The sequence below is a fragment of the Caretta caretta genome, chromosome 3, assembly GCF_965140235.1.
Source record: "Caretta caretta isolate rCarCar2 chromosome 3, rCarCar1.hap1, whole genome shotgun sequence".
NCBI classification, from domain to species: domain Eukaryota; kingdom Metazoa; phylum Chordata; order Testudines; family Cheloniidae; genus Caretta; species Caretta caretta.
In genome coordinates this window covers 171,471,499-171,487,867 of record NC_134208.1, presented here as the reverse complement: position 1 = coordinate 171,487,867, position 16,369 = coordinate 171,471,499, and the positions used below count along the sequence as shown (strand labels likewise).

Sequence of the window (16,369 nt, the reverse complement as noted above, 5' to 3'; positions counted from 1 at the left end):
ATCCTAACCAATACAGTAAAACCCCCAACTTTTGTCTCTTGTCTTATACTTTGATAGTCCCTATCCCCAAAGGGCTTACAATCTTTTTGTTCTATGTTTGTTGTGTGACTAGCATAACTGAGGTTCCTAGGAGCTACTGCAGTACAAATAAATAATACTAATAAAATACTAAAATCATATTAGCATTTGTATATGGGAAACTGGCTTTTAGATAGCAAAAAACAAAACAAAACCATAAAAAGCCTAATTTTTTGGAGCTGAAGAGCACATTTAGCTTGCATTCAAGGTTCTCAGCACCTGTGAAAAATCAAGCATGAGGTGACTAGCACATAATGATTATAAGTTCTTTTGAATAATTATCCAAGAGCTTGTATCAGTGTGACTATTAATGTCAGAAAACGTGATGCTAATACTATGTCTCACTGCAAGTCAACTTTACCACAATCCCTCACAGGATCTCTAGATAAACAGTACTAGGTCTGCTGAGGGGGACACAAAATAAGTTTTCATAAGTGCTGACTTGTTAGACTACACTCAAGGAAGCGCCATGCATGAAAAAAAACCCTCAATTTTTTTCAGAAGATGGGAGGAAAACTTAAATTTCCTTATAATAACCTCCTCTTAAAGGTGTCTTGCTTGTTAAAGAGCACTTATTTCACGAAAACTGTCAACTGACTTGAAGCTGAGTAGCAAAATGGAGGTCAAATACTTGTATGGAGGTCAAACATCTATAACAGTGATAGACAGTCAAACATACACATATATAGAGTTCTCACTGACTGCTGGTTCAATCACCCTTATTCTGGCTGCCAAATGGCAGAGTCCAGACTTGGATTCCCAGTTCTGATTTAAGACAACTGGCTAAGGTGACAGTTGCTCTACTTCCTGCTATTTTATTGGGATGATATATAGCATGACACTGGCTTTAAAACTGTTCCTAATAAACAAAATTCAAAATCTGGGTCTAGAGTCCAAAGCATGTATAAAGCGATTTTTATCCAGGACCCAAGTTAGGGCTGGATCCCTGTTTCCTCACACAGAAAATGGGTTGGTTCTGATGCATTTTGGGCCTTTGCAACTTCCCCTAATTAATAATCTTAAATACAATAAGCAAAATGCTGCCCTCTGATGCATGCACACAAGCCAACTGATTCAACAGGAGTTGGGCATGCATTTCCAAGGGCATATTTGTAAAAAGTTAGTATTTACATGTCCTTCTCTCCACTTCTCTTCCCTTACCCTCCTCAACCCGGGGTGTCTTTACAATGAATTTCAGTGCAGAGACAAGTGAACGATAAGATACTTTCGTAAAGAATATAGTACACAGTCTTCAAGTGAGATGATGGTAAAATGTTTTCACAACTTTTGAAGCTTCACTTTCATTAAGTATTTCAGGCTAAACAATGACCTGAAGATGCACTCAAATGATTGTTTTTCTCCAACAATTATTAATCCTAATCCTTCCGGCTCCCATTTAATCCATAATCACGGAAAAGTATAATTTTTTCTTATTCTAGGGAAATACTGTAGAAGTGGAATAATTGAAGCATTTCAAAGGATAAGTAGCATATCATAAAAAAAAAGACAAAACATCTGACTATATGCCTGAACTACTGCACAAATTCAAAATGCCTGGAAAGAGCAACCATTTTTTATTCTTAATAATTTTAAATATGTCTACTGTGATTACGCTGTTTTAACAGCAATAATTGAAAAAAAGGAACTTGATAAGCTGAAATAAAGCCAGAGGATTTAGCTAAAGAGTTTTTCAGTCTTTAAATAGCTTTTATCAGTATCCAGCAACAGCCTGAATTGCCAGAGGAATTTAGAAAAGGGAAGAAAATTGTGTGCAGAATGTCTAAACCATAATCCTTAGTGCACACTACTTCAGTGTATTACAGAATTCTCCAGTCTAGGTATAAAGCTGTGACTAAATGTACGTATTGCTGTCAGGTCAGATTAGCATAATATTGTGGTCCCCCTTTCAATTTTAAGTTTTGCACTGGTCTTGAGAATCTGTATAAAAACAACCTATTTTACATTATTAATACATTCGTTAATGCCAGCAGATTTGAATTTTATTTTTTAATTTCATTTAAAAATTCAGAACTTATTTTAATGATAACCTCCCTGTATTTCATCAGTATTTTTACCTTTATTTACATATATGATTTTGCAGCTTCATTCAAAGCAATTCTATTTAAGCCACCTTTACAGTTAATTAGATCTACAGTGAAGTTACTGTGTAAAAAGGCACCTTTTTACTGAAGACATCTGCTCCCTGTGTGCATTCAGAGTTGTATTTGTTTATACCACAGAACAAAATGTTACTCCTTGTTCTTTGTTAGCATTGCAAAGCCAACACAGCTAAGCTTTATGCCCTATTATGTACGATCAATACCATTTTAAAAAAACCCACTAAATTCTGAGGCCCTGACTCTGCAAACACATATACACATGCTTAACCTTACTACCGTTTGAGTTTGATGGGACTACTTGCAGTAGTAAAAGTAAGCATGTGCATAAGTGTTTGCATGATCAGGGCCTAAATCAATCAAACTTCTGCAAACCCACTAAAAATGAAGAGAGTAGCACAGATGTATCCGAGAGTATAATTTGGCCTTTTATGCCTGGTGATATTGCTCAAGAAGGAAAAAGACCTGTTTTACTTTTCAGGCTGAGTTTGCAGAATGGGCCATGAGGAAAAAAAAAATCTTTACTTGTAAATTGAGCATATTTGAGATATGGAAACATGGAACCTCACAATGCCATTTTAAAGTTACTTTTAAGTATAAAACTGCAGCTTAACACAAATCCAGAAAAGACACAACTGAATTTACAATGAAATAAAAACTGTGTCTGAAACCTTAACATTTCAAAATTTATTTTTAAATAAAGAAAAGAGAAGTGGAGAAAACTTACAGAATCATAGAAATGTAGGATTGGAAGGAACCTTGACAAGTCATCTAGCTTAGTCCCTTGTGCTAAGGCAGTACTAAAAAATATTAACTAGACCATCCCTGATAGGTGTTTGCCTAACCTGTTCTTAAAAACCTCCAATGACAGAGATTCCACAATCTGTCTAGGTAATTTATTCCAGTGCTTAACTACCCTTACAGTAGAAAGTTTTTCCTAATGTCTAATCTAAAGCTCCATTGCTGCAATTTAAGCCCATTACTTCTCGTCCCGTCCTCAGTGGCTGAGGAGAACAATTTATCACTCTCCTCTTTATAACAACATTTTATGTATTTGAGGACTGTTATGTCCCCTCTCAGTCTTCTCTTCTCCAGATTAAACAAACCCAGTTTTTTCAATCTTCCCTTACAGGGCATGTTTTCTAGACCTTTGATCATTGATGTTGCTCTCCTCTGGAGTCTCCAATTTGTCCACATCTTTCCTGAAGTGTGGTTCCCAAAACTGGACATTACACTCCAGTTCAGGCCTTATTAATGCAGATTAGAGTGGAAGAATTACTTCTCATGTCTAGTTTACAACACCCCTGATAATACATCCCAGAATGATGTTTGCGTTTTTTGCAACAGTGTTACACTGTTGACTCATATTTAGTTTGTAATCCACTATAACCCCAGATCACCTTCTGCAGTACTTCTTCTAGGCCAGGGGTTCTCAAACTGGGGGTCGGGACCCCTCAGGGGGTCACAAGGTTATTACATGGGGGGTCGCGAGCTGTCGGCCTTCACCCCAAACTCTGCTTTGCCTCCAGCATTTATAATGGTGTTAAATATATAAAAAAGTGTTTTTAATTTATAAGTGGGGTTGCACTCAGGTGCTTGCTATGTGAAAGGGGTCACCAGTACAAAAGTTTGAGAACCGCTGTTCTAGGCAATCATTTCCAAGTGGGGAAATTTGTACATGAATGACAGTGGGCCTTCATATGCATGCATAATTTGTAAAATCCAAACATGTAGCAGTGGAAGCATATTCATGCTTTAAAATAATACATCTACATTTTGCAGGGATTTTAAGATTCTCTGGAGATTTCCTTGCATTAGAGAGGTGAATAGTCAGATTATGCAGACATCATCTACAAAACATTAACAATGCAAACTGACAGTTTACAAAATTTGCTTATGTAATAAAATTAAAACAATTTAATTTGAGGGTTTTTATTCTTAAAACTTGCAGATACCACTTTGCTACAAACTGCAATACTTACTTCTCTGCATTTTTTGCCACTTTTGATATGAGTTTTGATGTTGAAGCTGCCCTCAACAGTTTATTACGACTGTCATCTGAGTTGTCCCACATGCTATGTGATTTTTCAGCAGTCGAAGTTCGCTTTATGCTAAAAAACACAAAATTTACGTTTAAAATTAAAAATTAATGAGATAACGATAGCTGGTGCTGGTATGCAATTGACAGATCAAGCAGCAGGAGACTAAAGCAGTGCTAGGACTTCCTTCAAGTTGATCCAGAAAACAGAAATAAAGATTAGTCAAAAAGTTCTAACCAGATGAGTGAAAGCTCAATGGCCATTGAACACAATAAAACATTTTGAATGCTGAGCTGTTTTGTCAGCACATAGATAGGGCACAATTCCATAAGAAGCATTCTGAGGTGGCAAGTTCCAAACCCTGTAAGCCACTGACTGTTTGGAAGCAAATAGCTCCAAAACAATGGGCCAAAATCCTGCTTCCTTTGTTCATGCACAACATTCCATTCACTTCTCTGAGACTTCTTAGAGAGGAATAAGGCAAGCAGGATTTGGCCCAATATCATGGAAAATTAGACCCATGAATGTCTGATAGACTACATCAGCAATCCTGCTGGAGCCAAATTTATGCTAATGGCAGTTCAAAACTGTTTTGTAGTCACTGGTTTCACTGAAGTTAATTTCATGTATAATATCTTTATCATAGGAAATTTGTTTAAATGTGGTCTGGCTATAACAGTTATTAAATAACCTGAATTATGATTCTGCAGATGCCCTGCCAACAACCTTGCAACTCATCCAGTCAAAAATACTTTTTGCAAGAACAACATTCAAAACTGCAACTCTAGAAAGGCAAGCTTATTTCCACAGTATCTCAAGAAGCTGAAAAAAGACGATGACAAGTTATCAAGACATATTAAAATATTAAGAAAGACTTAAAAGCCATCCCCTTACCACTCCCCCACCAGGTAATAAATTAGTATGCTAAACCCAGGCACAAAAAGTCTCTTTGCAGTAAGATGCCAGGCAGGAGAACAACAAACCAAAGTTCAGCTTTAGATTTTGTAAGAGTTTGTGCAAGACATGGAGACACAGCCTTTATGAGTGTTAAACATGCATCAGTCAAGTGAAAGGGTTGTTTTTATTTTCTATTAGAATTGTGAATTCAGGCAACACAAGCCAACATATGTTTGTAAACCAGCGCAAATTTGAGAGTATAATTCATTTGTTATTGTTATTGTTTGTTTTAGTCTTCTAAAATGCCAAGTGGTCCGAGAAAGAATTCCATACCTTCCCAAGGTTTCAAAATAATAAAGGTGACAATGGATCATAACAAACTAGGTGTGAACTTGAACATTTTTGCTCTAAAATAACCAGCCAAATTTTAAAATGGGTTTATTTGAAAAATATTCAATTTTAAAAATCAAAGAGCATCATCCTGCAGATGTTCTCTGCACTTAACTCCCACTAAAATCAGCAAGAATTCTGTATGTGCAAGGTTGCAGGATCAGGCCCTAAACAAATCCCTCCCGTCCCCTTCCCCCGGTCAAATCGCAGTTTAATATTGGTGTAGAAATATGACACCAAACATGTCTGTAGAATAAGAATCCAAATATCAGGTGAAATGGACCATTCTGTAACCAAGCAGGGATATGAGAAAAAAGCAAAAGATCCAAACTGCAGTCGCATTAAACAGTAGTTTGGGAAGAAAGGCACCCGAGTCAAAGGTTGTAATGATACTAGTTTATGACAAGTGCTATTATGATATGTGGTAAATAGCACAAGATATGGTTCACAGTTTTAGTTGGCCATGTTTAACATAATACCTTGAAAAGCATACTTTCAGTGATATTACTTCTTGGCACCTTTTTATATATTTTAATAAGATTGTAATTAATCTCTCTTTATCATATTAGGATGTTTTATATCCTGTGTACTTTGCAATGTCTTAATTCTATTTTTCTCATCTTTAAATTTATGGAAGAAATATTTGCATTTTTAATCTTTATTTAGTGGTAAATGTTGTAATGCATCTTGTGTGCAACTTTGCAGCATAAAAAATACTGATTTTTGCACTCAATTGTGAAACTGGATCTTGGTTTCTCAAGATTTGCTGTTAAACGTGGACTCTTAGTATCATTACAACCATTTTCTAGCTCTGTACTTTGGTACTGTGAAAACCTTTTAGCTGGAGCAGAGCTCTTGCTTTCTTGAGTTTGCCTGTGTGTTTGGAGAGTCTGTAAGGAGGACTGGGGAGAAGGTGATGCTCGAATTTGTGGATTTTGATCATTAGAATGAGTTTCCTCTTTTTTTTCTCTCTGTCCTTGAGGTTTTTCCTTTTTTTCTGTACCGCTGTAAAAAAAAGTATAAGATGGAACAATAGAGAATAAGCAAATAATTTGAAGGTGAAAAAAATGCACACATTTTATCAGAGAAGGAAGAAGCAATTCAAAATTCATTAAAGAAAAATCACCATAAGAAAATGTGTGGTTATCTACTGATTTTGTTGGGTTTTGTTAATGAAATTATTAGTAAAGTACTTTGCTAAAAGCAAAGATCAAACAGTTGAAGAGAGTTTCCTGTCAAGTACTAAGAAATATTATTATATTACTTGGAAAAGTAGCGAAGGTTTATCGCTGTTTTAGGTTCATTACTTACCCCTTCCCATTTAAACCTGAACACAGCTCCTTTCAATTTAAAATATGCACTGTATCCTAGGTTCTGCTGTATCTCTCTCTGCAGATTGTTGTGTTTGCTTTGTCCCTCCTAGCCTTCCATTGTTAGCAATAAAATGCATTCACTGGTTCTGGGTCTCTCCAGAAATAGATTAACTAAATGTGCCATGTACCAAAGCAGCTACTGGGTACACCTTTTTTGGTCCTATTTGGCCATAACAGATATTAAATGGTCAAACTGTCACTTTTTCAACACCTGTTGTAAATAAACTATGAGATTACAATTCCCTCACTTTTAACAATGTAATGGAGCATAATCTTTGTTGTTTTAACATTTTAAATCCCTTTAAATAATTTTAAGTGGCAATTTTAAAATGTTCTTATTCATGAAGGCCCTGGTCCAAAGTCCACTGAAGTCAATAGCAAGACTCCTATTGCTATCACTGATATATGGACCCAGCCTCAACATGGCTAGTTTTGTGCATATTCTCATATGTACATGTTTATGTGGCAAGCTGATGGCTAGTTACCACATTTGTGCACAAACAGAATTAACAGTCACTATTTGAAAATGTGACTCTCTAATGTAGATGTCCTGCACTAGTTCAGGTCCCCATGATCTGTTGTGCTGTGATGTGGGAAAAGGAGCAAAGCAACACCAAGGAGCAGAAGTGTCCCGGAGCCATGTAAAAGGGCAAGCAGAGTCTTTGTAGAATGCTCACCCTTTTTCCAAGCCTGGGGAAGTCCCTCAAGTGGTTAGCACTTTATTGGACTTGGGGAAATATGTTGGGGTAGAATGGGGGAGCAGCCTCTCCAGCCAGCACTTCACAGGAAATGAACCTCTTCTCTTGCATCCCCTGTCCCCTCTTCAAATGTGTGTGTATGTCCCCTTACGGGCAAACGCTGCTGGTGCAAAGAGAGAGGATGAACTGAATTGAGGAGAGGACTGGACCACCATACTGGAATCCAGAGACTTTGGAGGCCATGTTTTCTAACTCCTCAACAATGTCTCAAATCTCTCTGTTTTGAGAGTAGAATTCACCTAAATTCTGAGAGTTTAAACTAGGATGGATCTTTCACTCCTGCAGGTTTCTCCCCATAGCAAAAGAATACAGTCCTGAAATGGCCAACAATACATTCTTTAAAGTACAAAGAATACTGAGAGGATCAGAGTTAACAGACCAATTATACAATCCCCATTTAACTGAGAATTTACTCTTGCCATGTGACTTATTTCAAGTACATTGCTGCATGCTTCCTGTGACATGCTGAAGCAAACACACAATGGCAAGACAAGCTGCTCAAGGTAGTAGTATTCTGCAGCATATAGATGTTTTCTTCCTTTAATTATACTCAAGGTGGACTGTTAAATGTTACAGGAATTTGAAGTCTGACTAAATTTTTCACATGCCATAAAACAAAATAAGCAGCAAGAAAAAAGGTTACCATTCCCCTGCCTCTAATTTTGTCTGGTATTCCCTCTCTCAAGTTAAAAGTAATCTACAAATTAAAAAAATAAAGCTTATACATCCTAGAGAAGCAAAATAGGTACAAAGAAGAGATGAAATGTTTTTTCCCCTATCTCCAACTGAAAAATAAAAAAAAAAAAAAAGGAGGGTGTTTTTTTCCTGCTTGTTTTACTAAATTAGAAATTCTGGACTCATCTACCTTTCCCCACAAAAGACACTCTGCAAACAGAATCCGGATGGAATGGAAAACTAGTACAAACCATGGAAACAGAATCTAAGTGAAAGTGGAGATGATTTTTATTCAGCCCATCTAAAACACTGGTTTTAATTTGTTTTTGTTAATCGCTATTTAACTCAAATTCATTAAGTGCAGATGGAGAAAAAGCTGTCTTTGTTCAAGATTCAACATCTCATCCCTCTAATTAAGGGCTCAAAGTTCCCAACCCATTTCTCTGAATCCTTTTGGGGAAAACTGCAGTAAAAAGCAGGGGATAAAAGACAGGATATTCCTGATGGTTTCAATATAAAAAAAATACATATTTATAATCATTCAGGGATATGTCATACACCATAAAGCAGCAAGAAAGGGCACAGCCGACAATTTTTTTTTGAGAGAGAGTTTCCTTCAATTTAACTTGTCAAGGCATATTTTGTTTTAAAGGAAGTCACTAGAAGAGAAATTAAAATAGAAATGTGCTTGTTTTGAAGGCAGTTATGAAACACGCAACAGTATTTTTTCACTTTCAGTGAAGATACGCTTGTGATTGGCTCCTGAGATAAGAGCATGATGACTTTTGATGGGTTGGCAGATAAACTTGTGGTCTCAAGTCCCTGTTCAACTGGAACTCTGGAAGCCATTTTTTGTTTGCATTAGGTTTAGCTTGCATTACTGGAAACAAGAGTACTTTGAACAACTTTCACCTTTTTCCAAAGTCTCTGACAGGAAAATGGAGTACAGAAAAACAAGCCCTAGCAATGTCTTACCACTAAAGCAAATAACAGGCTCTTATTACAATTATGAAAGCTGTACTTTGTACTCATAATCCTGTATGGCCAATTTACTTATTAACAATGATGCTTGTCATAACCTCTTCTTTCCCTTTCCTACAATGAAAGGGAGACTGAGTGAGTCCAACTACCAGGAAGCAAGGCGTTAAAAAGAGAGAGAGAGAGAGGGTCACTCAGGAAGACACACACAAACAAGCATTTCCCCTAGCTCTCTAGTCAAGAAACCAACAAAATACACACAGTTGTGTTATGAAGTATATGTGGAGGAGAGTGGAAGCAGGATGGAAGAGAGAACTGTGACAAAGATAAATTCCAACTTGTGAATTCTCTCTTCTTCTCCCAGACTACAACAAACCAGAAACTGGAGTGAGGATGTGACCTTACCTGAAGTCTGACATTTTAAGATTATACTTAACTGAAGTCATTCTTTGGAGAACACTCAATCTAAATGAAACTGTGCCACATTAATCCATAGACTCTTTTATAAAGTGTCCAAAATAAACCACAATGGCTAATGAGTGAACAGCTAGTCATCTGCAGAGCAGTCCTTATGCAACACCAAAATGTGAACACATTTCAGATCCTGGTGACCTCCAACCTGCTTTTGACAATCCACAGCTCTTTCCATCAGGAACTCGTGGCCTTCAGTCAGACCAGAAGGCTGAATCTCCCCAAAATGTTCAAAGGGAAATGGTCCTTAACGAAGGATATCTATAGTCCTACAGAAACATTCCGGTGACCTGAGAACCAGGTACACGTGGCTAAGAGGGGTCAAATAAAATCACCTTTGCTCTGACCTGTCAGGTTTTGCAGAGAATTTAATGAACTGGGAAAAGGGACAGGAAAGCATAACCCAGGTCTCCTCTTCCATTCATCAAAAATACTCTCCCTATAGCAAAGGGATAGAGAAACAGAGAAAAATCAGGTTGATTTTGCAGAATTCCTGGTGACATGCTAGTCCTAAGAGATGACCCAGATGCCGACATACAGAATGGAAAATCTCCAGATTCAGGCACCGTTCCCCTGGGATCAATCCCACGGATCTGAGCCAATCTTTGCCCTGTAAATAGACTGCCCTAACAGAAGCCAGAATTATATATGACACTGAGAATATCCAGGCTCAGGTTTTCAAAGGAACCAGGTTCCCAAATCCCTTGGTGCCTCTAAAAATACTCATGCAGTGCTTCTGAAATTATGGCTGAATTTTTAGCATCCCACCTGTGGGATGATGTAAGAGACTGCTGTACAGCTGTTGAACCATGACAGAACCAGAAGGCCGCTAAGTAACAGTTTGCAAATATAAGATTTGGTTTCACTGTCCTCAGTTCAACAAGTTGATGCTGCATGAGCACTTTAAGGGGAAAATTTCCACTGAAGGCAAAGGGGCCTGAATGACATTCTCTAACCCCAAAAGTCTGTGTTGCAATTATACAAACCTGAGCTGTCGGGGTGAGTAAACCTTAGACTCAGAAGGATATTGCTGTACCAATAATAAAACAAGGAGTGAAACATCCAGAAAATGGAGATTCCTTTACACAACCAAAAGAACTTCTGATCAAGCTATACTCCAGGAAGCCTGGTCTACACAGGCAATCAAGTAGTCTAAGAAATGTGTGATGTGAAGACAGGCTGAGATTAATAGCCCTCCTGGAGGTAAAACTGCAGAGAAGACAGACAGTCTGTTTGGATACATGGAAGCCTTCCCAGTATGTATCTAGGATCATACTCACATAGAGTAATATCCTGGAAGGATACAGATGGGCTTTCTCCCCAACCAATAACAAATGTATGATCCTATAGCAACCAGGTAACCTTTCTCTCATCTGGACAAGCTGTGTCACAGAGCCCATGGAACCTTCATCCAGATTATCTGTAGTCTTGATGAAGTGGTATATGTCCAAGATTCCCCTAGGCAATTTCAAAGAGCTCCCGGTGACATGGAGGGAGGAGATGCAGGAGTGATTCTTTCCCCCACAAGGTCTTGGGTCTGACATTCTCTCTGATTCTTCTCAAACTCTCTTTTCCTTCCTTCCTTCCGGCCAGCCATCTGTCCATCCATCTTCTTCCCTTAGGTTTGGCTCCATTAAAAGCTATAAAGAAAAGGAGTACTTGTGGCACCTTAGAGACTAACCAAAGGTGCCACAAGTACTCCTTTTCTTTTTGCGAATACAGACGAACACGGCTGTTACTCTGAAACCTGTCATTAAAAGCTATGTTGACATAGCTAGTCTCTTCCCGTGTCTCCTTTTTTCGCTTTGAGCAGGGGGTGGAAGGGACGAGCTGGGAAGGAAGTATGAAAGAGAGGGCAGACACCCAGGCTCCATACTTCCAGGACAAAATTAATGGGGAAGTGCTAGCTCATATATACCTTCCCAAGTGACTCTCTCTTTTACAGCTCCTGGCTTTCCAATAGATAGAGATGTCAGTGTTCAATTCATTGTAGGATAGGGGAAGTCAGACTTTCAAAAACTAAGACACTACATGACTGAGAATAGAAAAAAGCAAATTAATTCTGCTTTCTGTACTCAAAAGAGCCTTAAACATTTTCTGCTTCGCTCTTCCTGTTTAATTGTTTTACTGATTAAAGGCAGAAGAAAAGGTAAGTGGCCTAGGTTTACATACAATATCTTTAATCCCTAAAATATACTGCATCCCTGTCTAATTGTATAGCACAATATTTAAATCCACACTGAATCATAAATCATCCACTGAAGTCAGCACAGTACTCTACAGAGACCGAGAACTTTTCACATATAATTGAACAGATGGTAAAACATTTACGTGTGCTGTGTTCCATAGCTGTATCTGTGGCAGCTCTTTCTTTCATTCTCTCCAACAAACAGGAGCAGAAACAAACCATTCCTCCGAGATGCTGAAAAATGAGTGGTTAAAAGTCCCAGAAGAAAACAATAAATAAGAAAACACTTTGCTGGTTTCTGACACCACTGTATGAAAAAAAATCAATTATATATATATTAGATACTAAATAAAATGCAAATTCAAGCTATTTTATTTTTACAAAATTTGTTTTGTAAAATCCTGCAACAAGAAATTTCTTAAATTTGAAATGTGCCATATAAAGTTATAAAGAATCGATTAACACACGTTCCTAAATTCACCTAACTCATTTCATAATTTTCACTTTGGTATCATCTACTATTTTCATTCAAGACCATGTCAGATTTGTTGTTTATTTCCTTTCAAAGATTAAAAAATTCAGGCGCATGCTAAAAAGCATGACTGTCTGTCCAAGTGGCTCATTTCAATTTTGGAACAAAAATGCCTATTAGAAATATGTTTTTTTCCTCTTTTTGCGAAAATTTAATTTCATGTGTTGTACACTGAAAACCAAAGTGATCCCCTTTCTATATATCCAGCTGTTACGAATTCTAATGGTATGCTATGAGTCTAAATCCTATTCTTTAATTGGTATATTTCAGAAAACTTCAAAATTAACACAGAAAGGGGCTTCCTTATTGTGGTTGTGTATAATTTAACTTTTTAAGAAGCCAGTACCTTTTAGCAGCAGATGAGAGGGTCTCTTTTCTGGCAATTGATACAGAGGAACTATGGCCTGTTTTTCTGCTTCCTGCACTTCCATTGGTTATACAGGACATAGAGATAGCTTCTCGGAGGCCTGGCTGACCTACAAGAAATTTAAGAAGAAGAGATTTTATAGTAGCTTTCAAGGCATCCACGTGACATTCAAATTAAGAACCATAACAGGTGGGGTTGGCTTTCATACAGCATTGTTGCTGGCATTCAAGACAAAGGATGTGTGTATTAATCCAAAAATCGCGTTCTGAAGTCATTTAAAACTTTAAGAGAAGACCGTAGGAACAAGAACAATTCATATGCAGTGTGTATATGAACACCCTCATGTGGGTGGGTAAGTGGATGGATAGGTAGATAAAGATTTATTGTCAAACATTCACACCAAACCAATAAACATCTAGTTTTTGCAAAGAAATACTGTGTTTTGGTAGTTCAACAATTTGTTTAAGCTAGGAATAAAGTTTATCTGACATGAAACTATTAACCAAAAATATGTTCACATACACATCTGGCTAATGAAACAGCACTTTAACGGCCAAAACGAAGGATGTTTGTACATAGGAGGATTCTTTTGTGGAATTCAAAAATGGAAACATTAGAAGTGATATTTTAAATTGCAAAGTGGAGTAACTCAAATGGGACGTTACAGTCAAATGGTAAATTATAATACAATACTCTGGCACAGTATCGTCCTAAGCTTCACTTGCCACAGAATTATTTTAGTCGTGATTGCAACAGAAATATAAATTCCTTGTGCAGCAGCATTCTGTTGCTCAAAAAGCTGAGTCATCTTAAATCATCACATTTCCCAGAAGCTCATCTGGTAGGCTCTCTCATCATTATCACCCCTTCATAAAGTGCTTTGTGATAAGAAGTATGAAGGAACCAGAAAGATAGCATGTCATTACTGAAATACAATGTACTTCAAACCATTCCCATTAGGTAAATATTGAAGATACTATATGCAAATAAATGTACATTTAGAGTGGAAAATCCTGTGTAAGGGGAGGGGGCACAACACAACTCTTTTGGGGCTTCCTACGCCTTGTGAACACAAGGTAAGGTAAGGAGCCCAAGGTTGGTAAAGACCACAGCATTTACTGCTACACAAAACTTCTTGTCCCAGGGTGGGGTTCCAGGGCCAAGACAGCTATTTTAGCTATAACTGTCTTGAAGAGGCTTGACTTCTACCAAGTATACAACTGAATTACTCAGGCTGTGGCCTGGGAAGAGGATTTTGTGTTATTACTTCATAGTGCCATCAGCACACACAAGGCTGTATTACAAGTGAGCTGTAGCAACCATGAGGTATGAAGTCCCAGGCCATTATAAACAGAATGGCACAATACACACCAAGGTACATTGCCAGGAGGTCCTTATAATGGGCAGGGAGGGTAGCACTGTCCATTGAAGTAGCCCGACACTTCCCATCATAAGACCCTGTTTTCAGCTGCTTATAACTAAGGCTACGGTTTAGTCATGGGTATTTTTAGTAAAAGTCACAGACAGGTCATGGGCCGTAAACAAAAGTTCACGGCCTGTGACCTCTCCATGACTTTTACTAAAAATAACAGTGAATAAAACTTGGAGGGGGCAGCTGCCCAGGGCCTCCGTGGGTGTTTGGGGGATGGCAGCCCAGCTGCTTGGCGGGGAGGCGTGGAGCCAGGCAGGGAGTTTGGGTGTGGGAGAGAGCAGGGGGTTGAGACACAGGATAGGGGGAGGCGGGCTCTGGGTGGGGCTTAGCTGGGGGGGCTCCCCGGAAGCAGCGACATCCACCTCCCTCAGCTGCTAGGCGGAGGCATGGCCAGGCAGCTCTGCGCACTGCCTCCACCTGCAGGCACCACCCCCACAGCTCCTATTGGCCATGGTTCCCAGCCAATGGCAGCTGCGAAGCCGGCGCTCTGGGCAGAGGCAGCGTGCAGAGGTGCCTGACCACGCCTCCACCTAACAACTGAGCAAGGGGGATGTCGCCGCTTCCAGGGAGCCCCCCAGGTAAGCACTGCCCAGAGCCTCCTCACCCTGGCCAGTGCCCCAATCCCTTGCCCCCTCCCACATGCAAACTCTGCTGCGGAGGGGTGGGGGCAACGGCCCAAGACTGCCCCAGCAGTGGCCAGTGCACCTGGCACAAGCAGGGGCTGTCTGAGTTGCCCCTGAGCCAGGTGCAGCAGGTGCTGCACAAGTCAGGGAAAGTCACGGAATCCATGACTTCCATGACCCCCTGTGACAAACTCGCAGCCTTATTTACAACTTTGTCAAACTTTAATTGTTTGGGCTGAAATTTTCCATGCCGGGTGTCTAGCTCAGACCGAATTATTTTGGAAAATTATTTTGGTAAGTGCCTGCCCAGAGCTCACCTCACCCCGTCTTGTGCCACAACCCCCTGTCCCCTCCCACACCCAGATTCCGCTGCTGCTGGGTGGGAGCGGGAGGGAAGAGAGAGGTGCAGAGCCAGGTAGGGAGCCTGCCGGCCCCAACGACCCCTCCCACCCAGCACCAGCGGGGGTCCCAGTCCACGTGCCACCACCTGGCCTCCCCCTCCCCCCCAAGCAGCTGGGCCACCCTCTCCCAGCACCTGCCGAGGCCCCAGGCAACCCCCAAAATGGCTCAGCCATCTCCAAGAATGAAGCTACAGACAAATACATTGTTTTACCCATGCTACAAAACACTGATGACCTTTGCGTGAGATGTTCTAGCATCCCCCTGCTTTGGAGCAGGGACTTGGTCACTGAGAATAAATGAGGAACCAGGGCCACAGACTGGAAGACTGTGGAGATGGGGAATGTGGAAGCTAGAGGCAAGGCTGAGCAAAAGAGATAGACTGGAAGAGCAGTTGGGAGGGGAGAAAGTGGGACTGGCAGGGCAAGCAGACTTGCACTAGGAGTGGTGAAAGATTGGAACTGGTGGGGAGCAGACCAGAACTGATGCAAGAAGTCCATAGTGGGAGACTAGCGCTGGCTAAGCAAAGAGACTGGGATGAGAAGCCTGTGGATTGTAGTTGGGGACTGGCTAGGATGGAACAAGAACTGGGACAGGGTGGAAGGGGTTAAGCTTGGAGAAAATGAGCAAAACATTCTGTGCACACTAGAACACACTTTCCCCAAAGGCTGGAATGGAACCCAAGATTCCTGAGTCTCACCATTCTTCTACCGTCAACAAATATCTATGTAACCCTCTGGCAAAGCATCTTATCCCCCCCTTTAGCACTAGCCCACAGGCAGTGGGTTACAACTTACTACTGCCATCAGTTACTCCATTAGCTCAAGTAGCAGATGTCAGTGAGGCAGATCTAAAGGTTCCAACCCTTCTGACGAACCACATAGGTGTCAATATGATGCCACATGAAGGAATTTCTGTTTTCCAGTTTGTTTTTAAATCTAGGAATTTACACACACAAAACTATTTTAAAATTATTTATTAAGGCATCGAACTGCCTGAGCCATGAGACCCTTCTTTCTTTTCTTGCAATTCATTGTCGCACTCACTACAGA

The 16,369-nt window shown here is 39.7% G+C and overlaps 1 protein-coding gene across 6 annotated transcripts in view; it reads right to left on the bottom strand.

Moving 5' to 3' along the window:
• Window positions 1-16,369, bottom strand: part of EML4 (EMAP like 4) — a 252,082-nt gene that overhangs the window by 88,443 nt on the left and 147,270 nt on the right. For 4 of the 6 annotated variants that reach the window (XM_048843029.2, XM_048843026.2, XM_048843028.2 and 1 more), the window contains exons 3-5: window positions 12,843-12,972; window positions 6,356-6,526; window positions 4,178-4,306 (exon numbers count right to left, since the gene is read on the bottom strand). In XM_048843029.2, the coding sequence (XP_048698986.1) occupies window positions 4,178-4,306; window positions 6,356-6,526; window positions 12,843-12,972 (430 nt within the window). The remainder of the gene's footprint in view (window positions 1-4,177; window positions 4,307-6,355; window positions 6,527-12,842; window positions 12,973-16,369) is intronic. The other 2 variants (XM_048843030.2, XM_048843031.2) reach the window with 1 other exon arrangement.